Raw genomic sequence first — 23,383 nt, 5'->3', positions numbered from 1 at the left:
TGGCCTTTCACACAAACAGTTTGTTACTCCTTGCTCTAGATTACAAACTGGTGATGAATTTTCAGGGTCTGAATTTTGAGCCAGTCAAGTATTCACTTATCACAGCCAAGAGCCCATACTTAACTAACTTGCTAATTAATATACCGTGGGATATTTTTGTTAAATGTTTTGGTTAAAATCAAATTCTGTTAAATGGGTGATCTCTGGAACTAGTGGAACTGGTTGAGAAAAAAAATGCAAATGGAGCCAATTAAATCCAAGGGGAGCATAGAACTGAGTAGATGGTACCCTGCCCGCCCACTCAACTCATTCTCTTCATTCTAGTAGTTATGATGCTTTTGGAAAAGACTGTTACTGATCAATACAATCTTCCCCATGTGCATCTAAAATTGACAAGTCTCTGGAACTCAAGGAACATGGGTCTAGTAACTTCTATCAGGTAGAAGCTAGTTGTTTCTAGTTGCTAGGTCACGGGTCGGCAACCCGCGGCCCCGGAGCTGCATGCGGCTCTTTGAGCCGTCTTGTGCGGCTCCCAGTCACCTGGTGTGCGCGCACCTCTCCGAACGGGAGGAGGTGCGCGCGCACCACTCCGAACGGGAGGAGCTGCGCGCGCACCACTCCAAAGGTTTGGAGAGCTGCGCGCGCACCTCTCTCGCACCTCCGCCCGAACACCTGTTTGGAGACCTGCTGGTGTTCGGGCGGAGGTGAGGTTTGGAGACCTGCTGGTGCCGGTTTAGAAACCGCGGCAGCTTTCTAAACCGGCACCAGCAGGTCTCCAAACCGCTGTTCGGGCGGAGCTGCGTGCGCACCTCTCTGCCTGAACACCCGTGTCGAGACCTGCTGGGGGTGGCTCCAGCGACGCCTGGGCTGAAGGCGGCGCCGCAACCCAGCACCCGTCACCACGGAGACCCGTCGCCGCTGGCGTGCAGGTGCGTCCACATAAAAAAAAGTGGAAACGCGCGCATGTATCCATGCATGCGCAAAAAACATTTTGCACATGCGCAAAACATTTTGTTTTATGCGCATGCGCGTGCGTGGATGCACGTGCACGGCTCCCACTTTTTTATGTGTGATGGAACCAGTTCCCAGTGGCTCTTTTGCTTTTTCAGGTTGCCGACCCCTGGGTTAGACATTAAAAAGGGGAAAGAGTAACTTCTGAGGGATCTGTGAGTTATATTAAATTGGGAGAGGAAAACATTTGTTAAATCTATATGAGGTAACACAGGATTAGAGCTGTTGGTGTCAAGGAGCAGTGATGGGATTCAGCCATTTGGCACCACTTCTGCAGAACCGGTAGCTAATTTTTTGTTGTCCAGGCCCAGAATGGACTTCCGGAAGCGGCATCCAAACAGAGAACCAGTCGTTCACAGAATTGAATCCCACCACTGGATAGGAGCCATGCAAAAATGCAATCGAAAGGCAGAGGGCTAGGAGGTGGCATTGGAGCAACTGAAGCATCAGTCCCACGCTTACTGCATCTTTCTTCTGAAACTTTCATAAGGTCCAATCGGTTATGCTGAGGCAAGGGGATTCAGGCTAGACTACAGATGGAGATCGACTCAGTCAAAGAGGAAAAGAAAGAATGGCCTGACTCCCTCTTTCCGGTGCTGTTTACTTATCCCAGGTTAACACAACACTCAGGAGTTGTGTTTGTGCAGGGCACTCAGCCACAAAAATGATGTTCCAACTTAGGAAGTGAACACAAACCCGAAACCCAACCAATCAGATTGAGACAGTGTGAGGGGACTAGCGGCTAAAACATAGCAAACATACAAGCAAACATACAGTTGCAGGAACTGGCATGGCCAGTCTAGAGAAAAGAAGGACGGGGGGGGGTGACGGGAGAGCGGCCATCCAGTCTTTGAGGGGCTGCCGCAAAGAAGAGGAGGAGGGGGGCACATGATTCTCCAAAGCACCAGAGGGCAGGACAGGAAGCAAAGGATGGAAAGTCATCAAGGAGAGAAGCAACCTGGAATTGAGGAGAAACTTCCGAACAGTGAGGACAATTGTGGAAGAGCTTGCCTCCAGAAGTCGTGGGCGCTTCATCACTGGAGGCCTTTAAGAAGAGACCGGACAGCCGCTTGTCTGGAATGGTACAGGGTCTCCTGCTTGAACGGGGGGTTGGACTAGATGACCTCGAAGGTCCCTTCCAACTCCGTTATTCTATTTCTATTTCTAATTTCATCCAGGGAGACTCGTCTTAAGTCAGCCGGGCTTTAGCTCAGGGCAGCCTCTGGCCAGAGATCCCGAGTCAAAGAACCATAAATACATTCTTATTTTTTAAAAAAAAACCTTGCGCGCTGCAAAGCGAGCCGAGAGGCTTTGCCAACCCTGCCGCGGTCAATTTACCAGGTCCGGCCACGACCCAGCCCGTGGCAGGCTGCAGGGCTGCGAAACCCCGCCCATCGTGGTTTACGCAACAGACCACGGTTAGCCAAGCCGTGCCTTAGCCTAGCCGCCCCCCGGGCAGCGGCCACCTCCTGCGACCCACCTGCCCCAGGACGCCGCTCAGCTCCAGGCCCGGCGCCGCCGCCCCCGCCATGGCCAGCGCGGCAGGTCGCCGGGAGCCACGTGACCTCGCCTCCTAGCAACGGGACGCGCGGCCCGGGCGCGGCCCGTGAGCCCGTCGGAGGGGGGGAGCGGCCGCAGCAACGTGAACTGGACCAGCTCCGCTTTCTGTCCGCGAAAGGAAAGAGGCGCGGAGGTGTCTGTTTAATTTCTCGGGACTTCGGAGATTACGTGTTCGCTGCAACCGTTCACTGAGCTTATTCGCTTTCCCCCCACAACCCTTGTTAAAATAGTAAGGGCCGGAAGGGGCGGGGCCTGCGCCGGAAAGGGAAGCGCCGGGCCTTTCAAGGTCGCTGGCCTGCGCGATGGCGGTCCCGTGCGCCTTGGTCGCCAGCTGCGCCGCGGGCTTCCCCGGGGAGGAGCTGGCGAAACGTGAGTCGGCTCGAGCCCCGGCCTTGCTTCACCCTCCCCGGAGGCCCTTTCCCAGCGCTGGCCCTGCCCTGCCCTGCCCGTGGCGAGAGATGTTCCCCTCGGAGCCCCGAAAAGCAAAGAGTCCCTGAGCATGTACAGGCTGCGCCCGAGGGCAGCTGCTCTCCCAGCCGGCAGTGAGATCCCTAATGCAGCCCTCTCAGGCCTGGACTTAAACTGGATGAGCGCGGGAGGGCAGCAACAGAGAGCCTGCCTGCCTGGTGAGGGTGCTGGCCTAGCAGCCGGGCGAGTGAATTCTGGGCCTCCCTCCCTCTTTCTCCCGCCCGGCCTACCGCACAGGGTAGCTCTTTGTTGCGGGATGTGTTCCCCCCTTGAGCTGAGGATGTGTTTGTGTCTGCGCACGTGTAGTTGCTGTGGCATATAAATTTAACTGTGTGTGTATACACGTGCACACAATCACGCACATTAAAAGGGTAGGCTAAAATAATAGTAAAAGCTGTTTGTCTTGCTCCTCCAGATTATTAGGCATCATCCTAATGAAATGCTGAGCAGGATTCATCTTTTTATGAATTTGCATTTTGCTTTTTAGCCAGAAAGTTTCTTTCTCTCCACTTCCCATCCAAAGGAAGGGAAAAAAAGTGGTAGAGGAGGAACCCCCTTTTTGAGGCCAGGAAGGAGTGCTGAGCAATACCTTGGCTTTTATGGGAAATGCATGCTTCAACTTCCTGCAGATCTTCCTCAAAATGCTGTTGCCTTTTGTTCTAAGGAAGCTAGATGGGCTTGGAACATTTTCAATGTCTCACTTAGTTTGTTTAATTTTGCCTTTGGATCCTCTAGGACGGGTCAGTGCAAGTTTCCTGTTTCCTTCCTCGTTCTTTAAAAATAAGAATAAAAATGAAATTCCCTATTTTAATTGATTACAAATAAATATGCCAAACAAATGTCTGTCAAAGAACAACAGCCCACTATTTTTAGATGTTCAATAGCTTTTGCTATTGAAATTTCTTTTAATGTTTGGTTGAAATGTACTGTACTGTATTCATTTTCAGTTTTCACCTCCTACCAGTAGTTCTAATCCTGCCTATTGAAGTGTCAATTGGCCCATGTTGCCATCTTAAGCATAGCAGCCTCTTGGATATTTGAAGATAATTATCGTGGTCACCCTTTAATTGCCTTTTCTACAAGCTAATCATATCCCTGTCTTTCAGCCATTTCATATTTTATTTTCAAACATCTTGTTGTGGTTACTATTGCCTGACATAACCCAATTTGGCAGCATCAAATAAGTGTCCCATCTAGTCTGATTAGCACTAAACGGTTCTACCACTTTTGTGATCTAGAAATTGTTTTTGAATTCAAACTGAGACGCTGTTTGTCTTTTTAGTAAAAGTAATAGACAGCTGGCTCAATGATTAATTGGTTGAATGGTTGTGTCTTCATTTTTTTACCTTAAATGCACAAATGCTTGTATCTTGCTTCTCTTCGGTTTTAGTTAATCTTGCCAGCCCTCTGCCAGTTATTTGTCTGATAAAGCCCCTCCGCATCCTTATCCAAGCAAAGCACAGAACTCAGAATGGAAGCTTATAGTCATCTGCTGGAGATTTGATATAGAATCACTCCACTTGTTACAGTTGTGCAGCAATAGATCCATTAACATCCATGCATTTTCTGAGCTAGGAGGTGGAAAGTCACCCAAAAACTGCTTAAACCATTAATTAGTAATGAAACATGTTCTGATATATAGTGGCTTTTAATGATTACTGCATTTTTCCCTGGTTATTTATAAACAACTGCTTAATCTGTTCTGAACCTAGACAGTTTCTCTTCTGTATCAAGCTGCTATATCATTAGTACTCAGCTTACATTACCAGACTACTTGAAACTGTTGGTGAAAGAAATATATATTACTAGTTTTTTTCAGGGAGAAATAAATTAGACTAAATCTCAGGAGAAGTGTGCTCTTGAAAATCAGTGAATTAACATTCCATGTTTATGAAACTGAGAGGCTGTTTGGTGTTGTGGTAAGGGCACCAGCCTGGAGACCGTGAGTTCTAATCCCACCTTAGGCACACACTCACCTCGGGCCAGTCCCATTTTCAGTCCTAGGAAGGAGGCAAATCACTTCTGAAATCTTGCCAAGAAAGCTGCAGAGAATAGACCAGGTAATTGCCAGGTGTCAACACTGACTTGAAGGAGGGAGCACACACAGTTCTGATACTGAAGTTGCGTGGCAGTTAAAACATCAGATTTTGATCTAGGAAATCCTAGGAAAGTTCTCCTTTGACATTAGCATTTTCCAGCTGTTTTTTGAATCAGTCATGGAAGGAGGCAAGGGCAAACCATTTCTCAAGAATCTTGCCAAAAAACCTGCAGGGACTTATCCAGGCAATCTCTGATCTCTGAGAATCAAACACAATTGAATGGGGGGGAAGCTAGATTTAATTACGGTAGCGTCATTTTCTTTCCCCACATTTGGTTTCAGTGTCTTTTATTTGCTACTTGCAATGTCTTTGAATAATATGATTACCTTAAAAAGGAATAGTGTAATGAGTTTTGCATATATATGTACATACTGTATTGTTGATGTTTTATGGAGCAAGCTAAACCAGGGGTCAGCAACCTGAAAAAGCAGAAGAGCCACTCGGAACCGGTTCCATCACACACACAAAAAAGTGGGAGCCGCAAAAAGTGCACGCGCGTGCACAAAAAACAAAATGTTTTGCGCATGCGCAAAACGAGAGGTACCTGCACGGTGACGGGTGCTGGGTTGCGGTGCCACCTTCAGCCCGGGCGCCGCCAGAGCCACCCCCGGGGCCTCCAAACCGCCGCCTGTTCGGAGAGGTGCGCGCGCAGCTCTCCAAACCTTCCCACTCTCCGAACGGGTGGCGGCGCCACCTGTTTACAGGCGGCGGTAGGTCTGCAAACTCAGAGAGGTGCGCGCGAACCTCTCCAAATGGGCGGAGGTGCATGCGCACTTCTCCAAAGGTTTGGAGAGCTACGCATGCACCTCTCCGAACGGGCAGTGGCGCTGGCCGTTTGGAAAGCTGCCGTAGCCTGTTTGCAGAGTTGCCGCCTTCAGGTACCTGCGCGGCGACGGGTCTCCCTGGCGACAGGAGCTGGGTTGCGGCACCGCCTTCAGCCTGGGCACCGCCAGAGTCATTTAAGTTGCCGCCTTCAGAGTTGTTGCAAACAGGCTGCAGCAGCTTTCCGAATGGGCGGCAGTGCCACCCGTTCGGAGAGGTGTGCACGCAGCTCTCCAAACCTTTGGAGAAATGCGCGCGCACTGCCACCCGTTTGTAAACCTGCCGCCGCTGGTTTGGAAAGCTGCCGCAGCCAGTTTGCAGACCTGCCGCCTTCAGAGGAAGGCGGCAGCTCTGCAAACGGACCACAGCAGCTTTCCAAACAGGCGGCGCCACCGCCCGTTCTGAGAGGTGTGTGCGCAGCTCTCCAAATCTTTGGAGAGGTGTGTGCGCACCTTTGCAGACCTGCCGCCGGTTTGGAAAGCTGCCGCAGCCCATTTACAGAGCTACCGCCTTCAGAGGAAGGCAGCAGCTCTGCAAACGGGCTGCGGCAGCTTTCCAAAAGGGCGGTGCTGCCGCCCGTTCCGAGAGGTGCGCGCGCAGCTCTCCAAAGCTTTGGAGAGGTGTGTGCACACCTCCGCCCGAATGGGCGGCGGCGCCACCCGTTTGCAGACCTGCTGCCGCCGGTTTAGAAAGCTGTTGCGGCCCGTTTGCAAAGCTACCGCCTTTGGAGGAAGGCGGCAGCTCTGCAAACGTGCCACAGCAGCTTTCCAAACGGGCGGTGCCACTGCCCGTTTGGAGAGGGGCGCGCACACCGGGCGACTGGGAGCCGCAGGAGACGGCTTAAGGAGCCGCGGGTTGCCGACCCGTGAGCTAAACATTCCTGTGTATTGTGGGAAGCAAGGAATCTCATAGAAAAAAACCCTACAGAGGCCATAGAAGATATATAATTGGTGGGGGCTCCCCAATTGTTATGCCCCTGTCATGGACCGATCATCATCTCCTGCGGCTGGTCTTCCGTTTTGCCACCCCCTGCCGTGGGTGTGTGGAACCAATTAGATGGTACCGCCCCAGACGCTTGATGGATCCCGAGAGGTTCCAGGCGGCGCTGGGGTCCCCACCTGCCTCCTTCGCTCACAGCTTGGCAGATGCCCTAGTGGAAGCCTGGGAAAGGGCAGCCACTGAGGCTCTTGACCGAGTTGTACCCTTGCGGCCCCTGACCCGGTGCAGATCCCGTCGAGCTCCATGGTTTTCCGCGGAGCTCCGGGAGATGAAGCGTCGGAGACGGGGCCTAGAGAGCGGTTGGAGATCCAGCCGATCCGAATCCGACCGATTGCGACTAAGAGCCTATATTAGGTCTTATCTCGCTGCGATAAGTGTGGCAAGGTCTAATTACTTTGCTACCCTTATCGCGTCCGCAGATAATCGCCTGGCCGCCCTGTTTAGGGTGACTCGCTCCCTCCTTAATCAAGAGGTGAGGGAGGAACCCTTGCAGGGTCGTGCCGAGGAGTTTAACCAACATCTTTCGGACAAAATCGCTCGGATTCGGACCGGTCTGGACTCTGACTGGGCAGAGTCTGACGATCAGGACACGGGCGGTCTTGTCGATATCACCTGGGAGGAGTTTGATTCTGTGACTCCAGAGGAAGTGGACAGGATTATGGGGAGGCTGAGCTCCACCACATGTTTATTGGACCCGTGCCCTTCCTGGCTGGTCTATGCAGCCCGGGAGAGGACATGCAGCTGGTTCCAGGCAGTTATATCGGCTTCTTTGAATGAGGGTAGCTTCCCTGCCGTCTTGAAAGAGGCGGTGGTGAGGCCCCTCCTCAAGAAGCCTGCCTTGGACCCAGCTGTATTGAACAACTTTCGTCCGGTCTCCAACCTTCGCTTTCTTGCGAAGGTTGTTGAGAGTGTGGTGGCGCATCAGCTCCCTCTGGTCCTGGATGAAGCGGATTATCTAGACCCGTACCAATCGGGTTTCAGGCCTGGGTACAGCACGGACACGGCATTGGTCGCGCTGGTGAATGATCTCTGGAGGGCTCGGGACAGGGGACACTCCTCTGTTCTAGTCCTATTAGACCTCTCAGCGGCTTTCGATACCATCGACCATGGTATCTTGCTGCGGTGTCTCGGGACTGGGAGTGGGAGGCACGGTTTTACAGTGGTTCTATCTCCAGGGACGTTCGCAGTCGGTGTTGACAGGAGGGCAGAGGTCGACCGCGAGGTCTCTCGTTTGTGGAGTTCCTCAGGGGTCGGTCCTCTCGCCTCTCCTGTTCAACATCTATATGAAACCGCTGGGTGAGATCATTCGTGGCTTTGGAGTTGGGTATCATCAGTACGCTGATGATACCCAGCTTTTTCTTTCGACCCCAAACCACCCCAGTGATGCCCTCAACGTGATGTCCCGTTGCCTGGAGGCGGTTCGGGTCTGGATGGAGAGGAACAGACTTCAACTCAACCCCGACAAGACTGAGTGGCTTTGCATACCTTCATCCCGGGCCAATTTGGATATTCCATCTCTCTCCATGGGGAGTGAACTATTACCCCCCGTAGATAGGGCTCGCAACTTGGGAGTCCTCCTAGATTCACGGCTTACTTTGGAAGATCATATAGTGGCTGTGACTAGGGGGGCTTTCGCCCAGGTTCGCCTGGTGCGCCAGTTGCAGCCCTATCTAGGCCGGGATGACTTATGCACGGTCACTCACGCGCTCGTGACCTCTCATCTGGACTACTGCAACGCTCTCTACATGGGGCTGCCCTTGAGGACCACCCGGAGGCTCCAACTGGTACAGAATGCAGCCGCGAGAGTTGTGTTGGGAATCTCCCAATACTCCCATGTTACACCTCTGCTCCGTGAGCTGCATTGGTTACCAGTTGTCTTCCGGGTGAGATTCAAGGTACTAGTAATGGTGTTTAAAGCCCTACATGGCAGGGGTCCGGAGTACCTCAGGGAACACCTGCTGCCGGCATCAACCTCCCTGCGCCCTGTGCGTTCCCACAGAGAGGGACTTCTCAGGGTGCCACCGATCAGAGAATGTCGATTGGTGGCCCCCAGGGGGAGATCCTTCTCTGTGGGCGCTCTGGAACTATGGAATCAGTTACCGGTAGAGCTCTGGATGGTGCCCGATCTTCGCTCCTTTCGCCGCAATCTAAAAACATTTTTATTCGAACAAGCCGGCCTGGCCTGATGGGGGATTGGTGGGGTTTTTATTGCTGTATTTTTGGGGTTTTTATAAATGTATTGTATTAATTGTTTTTAATGGGCAACTATTTAATCTTCTTTTAATATTTGTAACTTTGCATTTTATTCTTGCCCTGTTCACCGCCCTGAGTCCTTCGGGAGAAGGGCGGTATAGAAATATTAACAAACTAAACTAAACTAATTGTTATAGAATCCTCGGGTTGAAAGGGACGTTAGAGGTCTCCTAGTCCAGGGCTTTTCAACCAGTGGTACAGGCACCACCTGTGGTACATTGGCACCTGGCAGGTGGTACGCGACCATCCTAGAAAAGTGGTAGTGGGGGAGGGGAATGAGCTGAACTGGTGGCAGCACCGCAGAAGCCTGAGCGAGAGACGGCTGGAGCTGCAGGGCTGTCAGTGTTCAGTGGAAGCGCCAGGATCAGCACCAGGCTCCAGCTGGAGCTCGGCGCTGATCCTGAAGTGCCGATCAGCTGGAATGTTGCAGCAGTTCCGGGGTCTTGTGATTTACATTCAGATGCTTGGCAACTGATTCATATTTATGATGGTCAGTGTCCCAGGGTCATGTGAAGTGACCAAAACCTGCTGCAACCACCCAGCAGAGGGGGGGGGGAATAAAAACCAAACAGCCAATCCTCAACAGAAATGCTCACAACAATGAAAACCTCGGACAGGAGGAAGAGCGCCGCCGGGCGGGCGGGCAGGAGTCTTGCTCGGCTGTGGCTCGGGGGGCACTTTTCTCAGTGCCATTGTAACTTCGAACAGTCACCAAGTGAACTGTTGTAAGTTGAGGACTACCTGTACTGCATCACTTTTTTCCTTTTTTTTTTTTGGTCATCAAGTTTTTGACCCCTTGCTAGGCGACTGGTGGTGCTCGGATGTTGCCATATCCTAAAAGTGATACAATGGGTGAAAAGGTTGAAAAGCCCTGAAAAGCCCTGTCCTGGTCCAACTCCCTTCCCAGTGCAGCAACCCTGGACGAATGGCTGTCCAACATTTTCTTCAAAACTGCTAGTGTTGGAGACTCCACAACTTCAGAAGGCAGGATGTTCAACTGTTTCCAGTCTCTCACTGTAACATATTCCCCCATAGCTCTTGTCTTTGGGGGCTATGGAGAATAAATCCTTCTTTCCTGTGACAGTCCTTTAAATATTGTCTCCCCATAACCTTTTTTCTTTAGTTTGAACATTGCTTCGTTGTTTTTAACTATTTAGTCATGTCCAGCTCTTGGCAACTTTATAGGCAAGTCCTCTCCGTGCTACCCTGTCAAGCGCAGCTTCTTTCAGTTGTTGGGTGCTCAACGTTTTATTTATTTATTTATTTATTTATTTATTTTAATTCCATTTATATCCCGCCCTTCTCCGAAGACTCAGGGCGGCTTACAAGCTTAGCAGTAGCCTTCATTCTATGTATATGCCTGCTTGTTAGGGCTTTCACACACACCCCAAGCGGCATTATTACAAAGTCAGCTTAATTGCCCCCAACAATCTGGGTCCTCATTTTACCTACCTCGGAAGGATGGAAGGCTGAGTTGCATGGAGATTTGATGTTATCAAGCCAGCGAGTTCTTTCTTGCCCCGTCTTCTTGTTCCACCAGCCATTCCTAGCACCGCTGGCTTCTCCAATGAATTTGCATGCATGACACGGCCAAAGAAAATCAGACGTAGTCTTGTGATTTTAGCTGCTAGTGATGTTTCTGGTTTTATATGATTTAATACCTCTCTGTCAGTTATTCTGGCTGTCCATGGTATACGCAGTAATGTACCCCAGTGCCACAATTCAAAGGTGTCAATTCTTCTGGGCAGTCATTCTTAGTGTCCCAATCTCACACCCATACGTCGTAATAAGGAAGACTGTTGCTCTAGCAGTTGAACATATCCAGGTCCTTTAACCGTTCTTCATAAGACTGAACTTCCAGGCCCTTTGGCACTCGTTCCAGTTCCTCAGCATCCCTCTTGCACTTTGCTGACCGGAATTAGACACCGTGTTTGGGTGTGGTCCAATCAGTGCAGTGTAGAGGAGAATGAACGCTTTCCGAAGTTTTGACATGAACACTCCCTGTTGATGCAACCCAAAACTGCATTGGCTCTTTTGACAGCCGGAGCCGGTTGCTTTGTACTTGGGCGGAAGGATTTGTGCTTCATTCCACCAGGGGGCTCTCCAGGCACACCGTGTTCGCAGGCCAATGCAGTGGAACCATGAAATGGGGACCATCTTAAAAAGTACTTTTAAAAACGTTAAAGATACTTGTGAAGTGAATTAGCAGTGCTGGAAGCTTAGATCAGAAGGATTTGGCAGCAATAATATTAAAACTTTTAAAAATTTAAATTTTTTTTAAAACCCAGTAGTTGAAGTATGCTAGAAGAAACATTTTTAATCTTATGAATTTGAAGTTAAGACCAAGATTAAGCTGGAGAGAGCCAGAATTTGGTTTCTGTGTGGAGTCTTCCTTCTGCTGTCCGGCTTTAGCCCAGGACTACAAGCACTCACTGTGTTTTTCAAAAAATTGCGATGTGTGGGATTGTGTTTGTTATTGAACAGTCTTGACAGTGGATAACCAACATGGAATTTGCAATCCCGCTTGTATTTTTTACGAAGTTTGAGGAAGGAGATATAGGCAAGTGGACACACACACACACACACACACACACACACACAGAGAGACTATACAGGTCGTCCTCAACTTACAGCCATTTGTTTACTGACTGCTCGAAGTTGAAACAGCCCTGGAAAAAGGGGCTTATGACCATTTTTCACACATGATTCTGTTATGGATGGAAGCTCATCAGACAGAGACCCAGCCTAGAACTAAGGAGAAACTTCCTGACAGTGCGAACGTTTCATCAGTGGACAGTTGGCCTTCAGAAGCTGTGGGCGCTCCATCACTGGAAGCTTTCAAGAAGAGAGGGACAACTACAGTATTTGTCCAGAATGGTATAGGATCTCCTGCTCAAGCAGAAGGTTAGACTAGAAGACCTTCAAGATTCCTTCCAACTCTGTTATTCTGTTATTCTTTCAATGGCTAAGTGACCGATCATAAGTCGATGACCCCTGGTATAGTAAATGTTAATGAAGTCATGTACACTGATGTTAACGAAGGAGATGTCAATCTGATCATTTTGAAAAGTCAATTCAATTCTCCATTTTGATGGAGAATTTGATCCCTTGCGCCCTTTTGTTGGTGAAGGAGATGGAGCAGGATTGCTCAGCTCAGAGGTAACTCGGGCAGTGCCCGACTGGAGATTCATCCTCTAACTCAGTTTGGCTCTGAGGAAAAGTGCTGGGCTGAAGCAGCTGTTACCTTTTTCATTTGACACGTCTGTGTGTTCCAGTGGTGTTCCTCTGCCTCTGATCGTGTGAGGTTGTATGCAAATATGGGGCCAGCTGTTGCATTGGAGGGAGGGCTGGTCTGGGGCATGGCACAGGATCAAGTCCAAGAGCTGGCATGCGCCCTATGAAAACAAGCCATAGAAAGCTAGCTTGGGAGGCCTGCCAAAAGGTTGTGGTTGCCAAAGCATCAGTTGATTTTCTCTCTCTCTTCCAAAACGTTTTGTATGTGATACCACAGGCCCACCCTGAGGTTGGAAATATCAAAAATTAAAGTGAGCAGTTCTCCCACGACATGGTTGTTTCCAACCCACTATTTTTGTCATTATGGCGGGTTTGGGGAAGGACTTTTTTGGGGTGGTAATGTCAGCTTAAAGCCTATCCAAAAATGGGTATATTCTCTGCAGCTAGATATAGAAAGGTGTCATTATAGTGTGAAGCCTGGGTGATATTTGTATGAAAATGTGCATGGCTTCTATGGGGAATTTCCTAAGGCCAGCCGTCTGAACAAAATGCTTCCAAGATTCTAGACAACCAGCGGGTGTTTTTTACACCCTGGTGTGGGTGGCAATGGGAAGCCAATTTGTACTTAGCCAGCTGGGTCAACCCTTCTCATGGGCCACTGGTAAAAATAGATGAAAGTTAATTCAGTGAACAGCATATATGTGGAGGGGAGGGGGGAGGGGGTGATCTGCCACAATTCTGTCCAGCCCACAAAGTCTTTCAACCTGAAAGCAGGAGAGGGGATTTTTTTTCCAGCTGTGAGTCCCCTTTCCTCCTCCGGTCTTTTCCTTGTCTGGTTATTTAGGTCTCTTTGTTCTGTCCTGCAGGTATCACCGGAGAAGAAGAGCTTCCCGAGCATCTTGCCGCAGAGAGCGGAGCCCGGTTGTACCCCTGGACGATAGACAATAAGTATTACTCAGCTGCCATCCATCTCTGCGTGGTGGCAAATGTGTTTCAGGTGTCGGCGGAAATTGCGGCGTCCATTCAGGCTTTCCTGGTTTACTTCGACAGCACCACAGTGAGTGTTGCCCTGCAGAATTGGAAGGGATCTTTGAGGTCATCTAATCCACCCCCCACCCCCCGTGGACATTCTGGTTCAGAAACTGTGGGTGGTGGTCTGCCATCTATGACCTGTAATGTTTGTTGAACTGATGAATGTATTACAATTATAAAGCACCGTCTGCTTTGAAATCAATTCCTTCCCAGTGTTTGGAGAGTGATTTTATAGAGTTTATGGGTGGGAAATTCTGGAAGTTAAAGTCCAGACATCTAAAAGTTGCTAAGGTTGAGAAATTCTGCTTTACATGAAAAGATACGCATTGCCATACATTATTCTTCTATACTTTCTGAGAATTTATCAAGGAATTTGTTGGATGTTTGTTTGTTTATTTATAAAATTTATTGGCTACCCATCTTAGCACAGGGTAACCCATGGTAACAATCATGTTATTGATTGTAGAACTTCCACTAGTCTGCATAACTTGGGTCTCCCTCCATGGTATGAGGGGGGGGATGGTGGTTCAGGACCTGCTGGATTGGGAGCCGGGAGGCCCAGGTTCGAGTCTGCTCTCAACCACAGACACTCCTGGGGCCACTTCAGGTCAGACTCTCTCTCAGCCCAGCCTGTCCCATAACCTTGTTGCGGAGGGGGAAAAAATAGATTGTGTATGTTGTCTTGGCTTCCTGAATGAAGGATGGGCTATTTTCTATCAAATACATAAAATTGTGAAATCTACTTGCTTAGATTAAAGTTGCATTCCATTGTTGTTGTTGTGGCTTTGATACTGCTCTTCCTTTTTTGTAAAAGCATCTAAATGTAAACAATGCCTAAAAATTATGTATGATGGATATACCATTTGATTCGACTTTTGTGGAATCATAAAATCACAGGGCTGGAAGGACCTTGGGAGTCTTCTGGTCTGCCCCAGGCAGGAAACCTCCGTGCATCCCGGACAAATGGCTGCCAATCTTTTCTTGAAGGCCTCCAGCAATGGAGCACCCACAGTGTAGATATAGCAATATATGTAGATGTAGCAAGTGGGTTGGTTGAACAATATGTTTGAAATGCATATGTTAAATCTAAACCTAATTTTAGAAGTAGATAGATGTGACTCCTAGGAAGAAATGTAAAGATTTGGACACCAGCAACCCTCTGCCTGTCACAGACATCCCTGAGGCCCCTAAGCTTTCATTCTGTAGAGAGAACGACCACCTGCAGAATTTAGAATTCCTAAATGGGAATTCTCTCTTTAGACCTGTCCCTTTCTCTCTTCCTTTGTGCTCCTTAGCAGGGCAGGAGACTCTCAGTTATTTGCAACTCCCTGATAGTCTCTAGGTAGTAGCCATTAAAGGAAAAGAGGAAAGCAATTGAGCCAGGATCTCAGAACAAGCCACCTTGGGTTCCAACTCTCTTTTCTTCCATGGAGAAAGCTAGTGTAGCAGCTTGACTTGGAATCAAGGACGGATCTCATTTCATGCCTATCCTGGGGTAGTTGTGCTTTTATACGCTCTTCAAAGTTCATCAGTAATCTCCATTGATGAAAAGTTATGAAAACTTTAGATAGGTACAATCATCTTGTAGTAGGCCTGTAACTCTGTGCAGTGTATTTAGACTGCTGGACAACAACCCTGCCCCGTGACTCTACTCCTTGGTTGGTTAAGCAGGCCCAAGAGTCCTAATAGTTAAGCAGGCCCAAGAGTCCTAATAGTTGATGGGCATAGATGTCAAATTTGTCGATTTTACATTAAGGTTAGATTTTTGACCCAAATTTGGCTGCTCTCCCTTCCAACTTCTCTGCTTCTGAGCGTTTTTTTTTACAAGGATTGTTACGGAATCGGATATGTTTTTGCTTGTAATACTCCATAAAGCCCCTACCCTTTTACAGGTATCTGGGCTGGATGCTACCTCTCAGTGGCTGCCTCTTATAGAAGACTGGCTACCAGAAGTGATGATCTTGGTCTGTGACAGAGTCTCTGAAAATGGTAAGGTGATGAGACCAAACTCTGGTTAGGGTGTGAATCTTGGCTGAAGCAACAGAAGGAGCAGCTTGGATTGGAAAGACCACACGGTGGTGCCTCAGTACTCATTCTTAATTGGTTCCAGGAGGGGTGATGAGTACCAAAAACAATGAGTACCAAACAAATTTTTGCCATAAGGAATAATGTAATAGGTCACAAGGCAGCTGACACCGACAAGTTCTAGCTTGTGGGTTGAATATCAAACAAATGATGAGTACCAGGGCAAAATGTTCATGTCAAAATGCGTTGAGTAGCAAATCTGATGAATACCAAGGTGCCACTGTATTTGCAAAATCTGAAGCTGAGAGCTTGGCCAGCTCTTTGGTTTTTGAGAATTGCTATGTTCCACAGGCTGCTTTCTGGGCTACAATTCCTCAGTGCTGGTCTTAAGACAGGCCAGCTAAGCAACTGCCGACCCCACAGGGCTGCCTCAACATCCCAAGGCGGTGGAACAGCTCCCCAATTAAAATATCACATTTAAAGAACTACCATGTTTACCTGCAAGAAAATTGACCAAATTGAAAATAATTATGAAGTAAACATTTGATAAGTATAAGCAAATATTTTCTGGAAAGCCCATTTTTCACCCTGTCAGCCAACTTTGGCCGACTCTGATTGGAAGCCATCTGAATGATTTAGGCCAGGGGTAGGCAACCTCGGCTCTTTTATGACTCATGAACTTCAATTCCCAGAATTCCTGAGTCAGCATAGGTGACTCAGGAATTCTGGGAATTGAAGTCCATGAGTCATAAAAGAGCCGAGGTTGCCTACCCCTGATTTTTAGGCCTTCCCATGGAATGAGAGTAGTCCTGGCTTAGCGACCTGATTTGGGATTGGAATTTCCATCACTGAGTGAAACGTCATTCGGGGAAACATCACGGATGCCACTGCACAACGAAGGCAGTCTCGATAGTCCTAATTGCAGTTAGGATGGGGCCATTGTGAGGCGAGAACCTTTGTCTTCTCTTATCCTGCTCTGCTCGCCTCCACTTGAACTCCCCCAGCCATCAGTCTTCCCCATCCCTGCCCTTTTCACTGCCCCGCACTCTGCTGCAAGCCCGTTGCCCCCAACCCACCCACCCCCGCCTCCTCCGCTGCCCCCGCTGCCCTTCACCATCTTCCTGCTGCTGCTGAGGAGCTGCGCCCGGCCTGGCCCCTTGTCAGCCTTCTGCCTAAGGCTGTGTGAGTTTGGGGGGAAAGACTGCGTGTGCCCATCAGCTGCCTCGTGCAGGGCCAGGCCAGGAGCGCTTGGTCAGCAGTTGGAGGAGGAAGAGAGCTGAGGTCAGCGGGGGGACCAGGGCAGAGCGGAGCACAGGATGGCCCGAAGGGCAGAGATGGAGAAATATGTTCATTTCCAGTTTCCAGTGCAGCGGATCATTCCAATGTACTGGTTGCATTCTTTTCCTGTCCGGTGACAGCTTTCCCCTGCTGAACAGGTTGCCCACGTGCAGCGTTCCCCAGAACGTGCCAAGAGGTTTCAGCCATGCCTCCCCTCCAGTGAGTTTTCCCACCCAGGGCGGCACCAGTCACCTTTTCTCTCCTTGCAGGGGTCACCCGGCAGAAGGCCCAAGAGTGGTGCATCCAGCACAGCTTTGAGTTGGTGGAGCTCAGCCCAGAGGAGCTTCCAGATGAGGAAGGTGAGATTCGGCTTTTGCCTTCCACCCACAGGACTTTCAAGCCGTTCGATTTCCCTGTGCTCATCGGCAAGTTTTGTCCTTGCCAGAAAAAGGCCCGTATTTCTGCTGGAAGCATCGCTTCTCTGCCCACCCAATCAAGTGGGGCTGCTGCGTCACAGGTAGTCGGAGACCGTGGTTTGGGGATGTGCGCAAGGGCGTCTACAGGGTGTGGTAAGAAAAAAAAATCAGGCTGGTAGCCACAACAGTGTGGTTGCAGTTCTTATTTTTTGTGGGCATTGCGCATAACAAAGAGGCGGATCATTCCTCCTATCATTGTGGCTGCCAGCTCAACTTTTAAAAACAGCCCTGGACTTATGGATCAGTATATAACAAATCCAGTCTCAGTGTCTACTTTTTCAGATCTTTTTTTTAAATGCACATGTATTTCATTCACCACATTGTCTCAGGAGCTGAGCTTTTTGCCGTGGTTGTTTCTGACTTTCAAAATGGTTGAGATAATTTTTGCAGAGAGAGTAAGTAATGGATCACATGCCAGATATTGGAAGGTTGCTGTCCCCCACCAGTCCCCTTAGAGAGAGGTGTGGGGTGCTTAGGTTGCCCCATAGAACTGGTCCTTCAAGATGCTGCCTTCTGGCTCCTTTGTGTCATCCATGCCACGTCCGTAAACATTGGGGTCAGAGCACTTTCTCTCATATAAGCTCCTGGATACTGGCAACCTTGCAAATATATTCATATTTCTCTCTCTCTCTCTCTCTCTCTCCATACATACGTACGTACGTACATATGTACGTACATACAATTTATTGGCTACCCAGCCTACTACAGGGTAACTCTGGATGGCTTATATTTATAATAGTCCTTTTTTACAGGAAAAAAATGCTTGAAGACCAAATTTTAATATTTAACCTTTGAAAGTTTGGCACACTTGCTTTTATGATGTTTAAGTAGCCCAGACTTACGTGATAGTGAGATGAGCAGTATATAATTTTAATAAATAAATAAATAAATTTGGGATAGCTGTCTTTGCCCAGGTGAGTCTGAGTTTGGGCCTTTGTATCAAGGGCTGTAAAGAAGGAGATTTTGTTTGTTTATGTCACTGATGTAGGGGTGAAATAGCATAGTATTTCTTGAGCTATTTCCTGATAGATATTTGACTGATTAGGCAAGAAATCTGTGACTAACCTTAGTGGTAGACAACATCTTATTTCTTCCCTCTCAGATTAAACAGATAAAGACGGCTTGTCATAAACTCAGTTCCAGTCCAGAAATGCATCCTTAGGCTCAGAAGCATCCTGTTATTTTATTTTTATATCTTTCACCCCGAAACAGGATGGTATTTTTTAGGATTCTAAAAGAAGAGTAATCTGTCCTACCTAGTCATTATTAGAATTTCAGTTTTAAAATATGCCAGTACTTCATTTGAAACTTTAGTATGTGGTGGGCATTCAAGGTGATATAACAATTTTTATTATTTTGGTTGCATTGTCATTTTGATTGTTTCTTTTGAGTCACTGCCTGAGGAGATCACAGCTTTCTAAAGTCGCTGAGTCCTTTGCTAGAGCAGAAAATGCTGGAGGGTTTTTTAAATTAGTCCTCAACTTACGACCACAGTTGAGCCCAAAATTTCTGTTGCTAAACGAGACAGTTAAGTGAACTTTGCTCCATTTTACAACCTTTCTTGCCACAGTCATTAAGTGAATCACTGCAATTGTTAAGATAGTAACCCGGTTGTTAAGTGAATCTGGCTTCCCCATTGACTTTGCTTGTCAGAGGGTCGCAAAAGGGGATCACGTGACCCACCCGGGACACCGCGACAGTCATAAATACATGCCAGTTGCCGAACATCTGAGTTTTGATCATGGGACGGTGGGGATGGTGCAAATGTTGTAAGTGTGAAACATGGTCATGAGTCATAACTTTGAACGGTCTAAACTAAACAAACTCTTGTAAGTCAAAGACTGCCTTTATTTTGTCATCTGTTAAGAATTTGGCAGTCGTCCTCCTTAGGGCCATTTTACATGTTGAGTGTAGGATTTATCTTTCCCAAATAGTCGGCCTGGGCTCCCCGAGGTCTGCTTGTGCCTCAGCGGAGCTTGCAAAGGTTTGGGGTGATTTTTTGCTGAGTATAGAATTCTGACCTTGGTTTGCAGAATATCGGAAAGATTTTCCCAGAATTTGCAAAAGTCCTCAACTTACAACTTTTCATTTAATGACCATTCAAAGTTACAACTGCATTGAAAAAAGTGACAGGACCAGTTTTCGCACTTACGACTCTGTGTGGCAGCAGCCTATGGGTCACGCGGTCAAAATTCAGCCACTTGGCGACTTCCGGTTTTGACGTTGCAGCTATGCAGATGCCGAAAGACGGGGCTCCATCTTTCGCATTTGGTTTTGCCCTGCTGGGGGACCCTGGAAAGGGTCAAAAGTCGCCCCGTAGAGGTGGCAAGCAAGGAGGGGACTCTTGATCGCAGAGGAGGGGGCAGCCCTCCTGTTTGATCCAAGGAAGCTCTCCAAATCAGCGGGGAAAGACTGGCTGCATTCACGTAGCCAGTCCGAAGCTGCTGACAATAAAAGTCAGCAAGCACTGCCAAGCAGTTTTACAGCAACGTGGATGAAACTGAGTGAGACCTGATCCTTTCTTTATGATTTTAAGACCACTTCCTAAAAATCTGCCCAAAGCATTCCTCCCCGATGAAAGAGGGAAAGGAAATTTCTGCCTCATTCCCTCAGAAAAGAAAAGCGGCAAATGAATTACTTGGGAAAAATGGCGAAACCCATAAGACCTATTTGGAATTAATATACAACTTTAAAATTTGGGGACTAAAAGTATTTTTAAGACCTTTTTTTCTAAAGAAAAAGACTTGAAAAGTTTACAATGTAAATTCTGGATTTAAAAACTGGAAAGTGGCATTGATGACATCTAGTGGCAAATTATGGCACTACAACTTAATTATGCCTAAAAGAAACCTGGCTTGAAGCCCAGAACTAGATAAGACTGGCTGGCCGTGGAAGCTTTTACTATTGAGAATTTCAGCTGAGAAAAAAGGAACAGGCTTGGGGGCTACTTATCTGTGTGGCAAAGATGATAAATATTCTAAATTTGGCCTGTCTGAATTTTGAACATAAGTACTGACTTTCAGAAATGTATTGTGGATTTATCTTCTTGTAGAAGAAACATATGGAACACTTTGAATTATAAATCTTGATTGTTGAACAACCTTCAGTAGTTCTTTTTTCTCCCTGGTCAGAAAGGACAGAAAAAAATGAATTTTACTTATATCTGCTTAGGGGAGACTCAGGAACGGACAGTTGGTTGGATAAATCTATAAAGACTACTTATAAAAAATACATAATAAAATGGATGTTCCATACTCAGCATTAAATAGTAAAACATCATCTTTAGCATCTATTCCCAGTAGCCTTAACTTGCCATATCACCAAGAAAATACTGATGAAACACAGAAAGAAATTCTCTCCATGTTGAAATTAATACAAAAAACAATTACTTTAGCTTGTAAGCAGGTTAATAATAACACAAAGGAGATGAACAATTTTCTAACTTAAATCTACAAAAAATAGAAGGAAAACTAGAGAATGCTGACACAAACATTGACGATCTAAAGCAAACGTTTCAAACTCGTGACGTCACGTCGCACAACCTATCGGAACGGTTTAGCCATTGCCGGCAATGGGATGGGCACAACTTCCGCATGATGCATCTGGCCCGCAGGCCGGCAGTTTGACACCCCTGATCTAAAGGAAGAAATTAATGACCAGATTCAGATAAATGGAATTAATGAAGAGGTGGTTGCTTCATTACATAAAAATAGGCAAAACATGTGGTCTCTTGTGTCAAAGGTATTGTTTTGAATCACTGGCATGAGATAGGGAGGAGCTAAGATGGTGAACAGGCAGCAAAGGCTGTAAAGAGCTCCTCCAAAAGTAAAAGCTTTATTTTATTTTTATTTTAACTCTTTAACACCTTTTAACACTGCATTTTTAACCTATTTTTAAATCTGTTTTAACCCTTGTTTGACTTTTTATAATAGTCAAATACTTTTTATAAAGGATATATACTGGAGAGGCTACCAGTGTTTTACCTACATCTTAACAACTCTACAAGCCAGGATTACCAAGAATGGGGAAAAGGAGAAAGACACAGTGTGTTCACTCAGCAGCACAGAGTTCTTCCAAGCCACTGAAGCAGCAGAAAATGGAAGATTTTGCTGCAAATAGACAGCCTGCTCCAATAAGTAACTCATCTGTATGTGACTCATTGGAATGGGATTTACAAACTGAACTTGAAAGCAAACAGCATATAGAACTTTCTGTTTCTCTCACAGAAAATAGCTCCCCTCCCTGGAATTCAGCACCCGCTTTTCCTGCACAGGATGGGACAGTAACAAACTTAATAAGGGAGAATGGAACAGATCTCCTTTCCAGACAATGTTTGCTTACAGCTCAAACCGTAAATTCAATCTACGAACTTTTATCAATTGTCACAAGGTTGACTGCTTGAAAGAGTCTTTTGCAAAGTTTATCAGCAGTCAAACAAACATTGCAGAAGGACCCAGGAGAACACATAATGATAGACATGGGATGGCTAATGCAGAAATGGAAACTAGAATAGGCCCCTCTCTCCCTTCTATAAATGAGAGAGGAAAGAATATCCACAAAGACAACAACAGTCAGATAGTTCTAGAGGTAACCATTATAATCTCAGTTTACAGACCAACCAGGTTACCTTGCAAATCTATGACAATGGAATAGAGGATGTTGGAGTGATAGAAAAGCTGTTAGGCAGTCTCTGAGTCAGCTGCTCCACTGCAGTATACACAGATTGATTTATTACATGCAGAGTGGCTGCCCTCAAGAAGGCAATGTATGCAGATTTTGCTATCCTTCAAGCAGCCCATAATTCCCTCAATGCTTCTTACAATGAAGCACTTCCTGAGCACTTTTTCAATATTTCCACTGCGTGTTTTCCGCTCAGGGAACCTGTGCCCACTCCTGGTTCAGTCTCTCCATGAGGGAACTATTGCTTTAAATCCAAGCGGCAACAGACCTCATACTGATAAGTTTGAAACACGGGCAGCTGAATCAACCTTGAGAAAACAGAGAAGTGATCCACAAACAAGAGTTACCCACAGTCACTGATTCTGTTGAGGACGTGCCAGAAGAAATGTCGATAGACTTTAACGATATATTGCCAGAACCTGAGCAAGCTAATTATACACACAGACTGGATGATTTAAAAGAAGCATTGACAATAACTATTCAATCTAATGCATCAAATAACAATTATCATAACTATCCTCCAACAAGTGCCCCTATGGAGAACTTAAACTGACTATATGAAGGCCAGTGCAAGAAAAACACTTTAAACATTGTGTAGAAGCCAAGAAAGCCCTTAGTTTGGCATACAAGGAGTACAAAAAATGAGACTGGGTATGGCAGTAAAGCAGTTCTTACTTACACTTAAAAAACAATTCAAGCAATTGATTGCATTCAAGAAGAGACAAGACACAAGGTCTTCCTGGGAACAGCTCATTGTGGCAGCAAAGCAAAAGAACTCTTCTTTATTTTGGCGTTTAATAGCTTGCCACTCTGAAAGAATCTATACCCCATTAGACTGTCATATATCTCCTGTAACCTGGGAATTCCATTTTCGGAGAATGTATGAAGACCCCTCCAGGGAGAGTACAAGGTCTATAATGAAGGATTTATCTGAGTGGCCTCCAGTTTCAGAGTCTGAAATCAAATCCCTCATTGGCCAACTCAGGATCTGGAAGGCTCCAGGAGCTGACTTCATTTCAGCTGAATCGTTATATGTCTTTATAGATCCTAAGGCACGGTTACAAGGACTAAGCTATGGGAGAAGCTGGAAGCTGCCTTAATTGATCACAGACTGTCTGTTACATGCCTTACATACCAAAACACCCCTCAAGGTGAGGTATAACACGCAAGGGTCTCTCTCAAGATCAGTTGAAACTCAAAAGGGGGTTAAACGGGTGCATTTTGGCCCCCTTGCTCTTCAATTTTTACATAAATGATATGGTAAAATGGTTAAATAATCCAAACTAGGTAAAAGGTAAAGGTTCCCTCGCACATGCGTGCTAGTTGTTTCCGACTCTAGGGGCCGGTGCTCATCTCCATTTCAAAGCCGAAGAGACAGTGTTTGTCCGAGGACGTCTCCATGGTCATGTGGCCGGCATGACTAGACGCCAAAGGCGCAAGGAACGC

General features: G+C 47.1%; 2 protein-coding genes across 3 annotated transcripts in view; one reads left to right on the top strand and one right to left on the bottom strand.

Moving 5' to 3' along the window:
- IQCH (IQ motif containing H) overlaps positions 1-2,542 on the bottom strand; it is a gene marked incomplete at both ends in the record, with an annotated part of 134,872 nt that extends 132,330 nt beyond the window's left edge. Inside the window, one exon of the mRNA XM_083371727.1 lies at positions 2,492-2,542. Coding sequence (XP_083227853.1) covers positions 2,492-2,542 — 51 coding nt within the window. The remainder of the gene's footprint in view (positions 1-2,491) is intronic.
- A 279-nt stretch (positions 2,543-2,821) lies between these two features.
- AAGAB (alpha and gamma adaptin binding protein) overlaps positions 2,822-23,383 on the top strand; it is a 157,560-nt gene continuing 136,998 nt past the window's right edge. For both annotated transcript variants that reach the window (XM_083371592.1, XM_083371591.1), the window contains exons 1-4: positions 2,822-2,940; positions 13,313-13,503; positions 15,371-15,467; positions 17,051-17,140. In XM_083371592.1, the coding sequence (XP_083227718.1) occupies positions 2,874-2,940; positions 13,313-13,503; positions 15,371-15,467; positions 17,051-17,140 (445 nt within the window). In that variant the 5' untranslated portion in view covers positions 2,822-2,873. The remainder of the gene's footprint in view (positions 2,941-13,312; positions 13,504-15,370; positions 15,468-17,050; positions 17,141-23,383) is intronic.

Source organism: Vipera ursinii (genome assembly GCF_947247035.1).
Source record: "Vipera ursinii genome assembly, chromosome: 11".
Taxonomy (NCBI): domain Eukaryota; kingdom Metazoa; phylum Chordata; class Lepidosauria; order Squamata; family Viperidae; genus Vipera; species Vipera ursinii.
The sequence above is the reverse complement of the archived record's forward strand: the minus strand, read 5'-3'. Positions and strand labels throughout refer to the sequence as shown.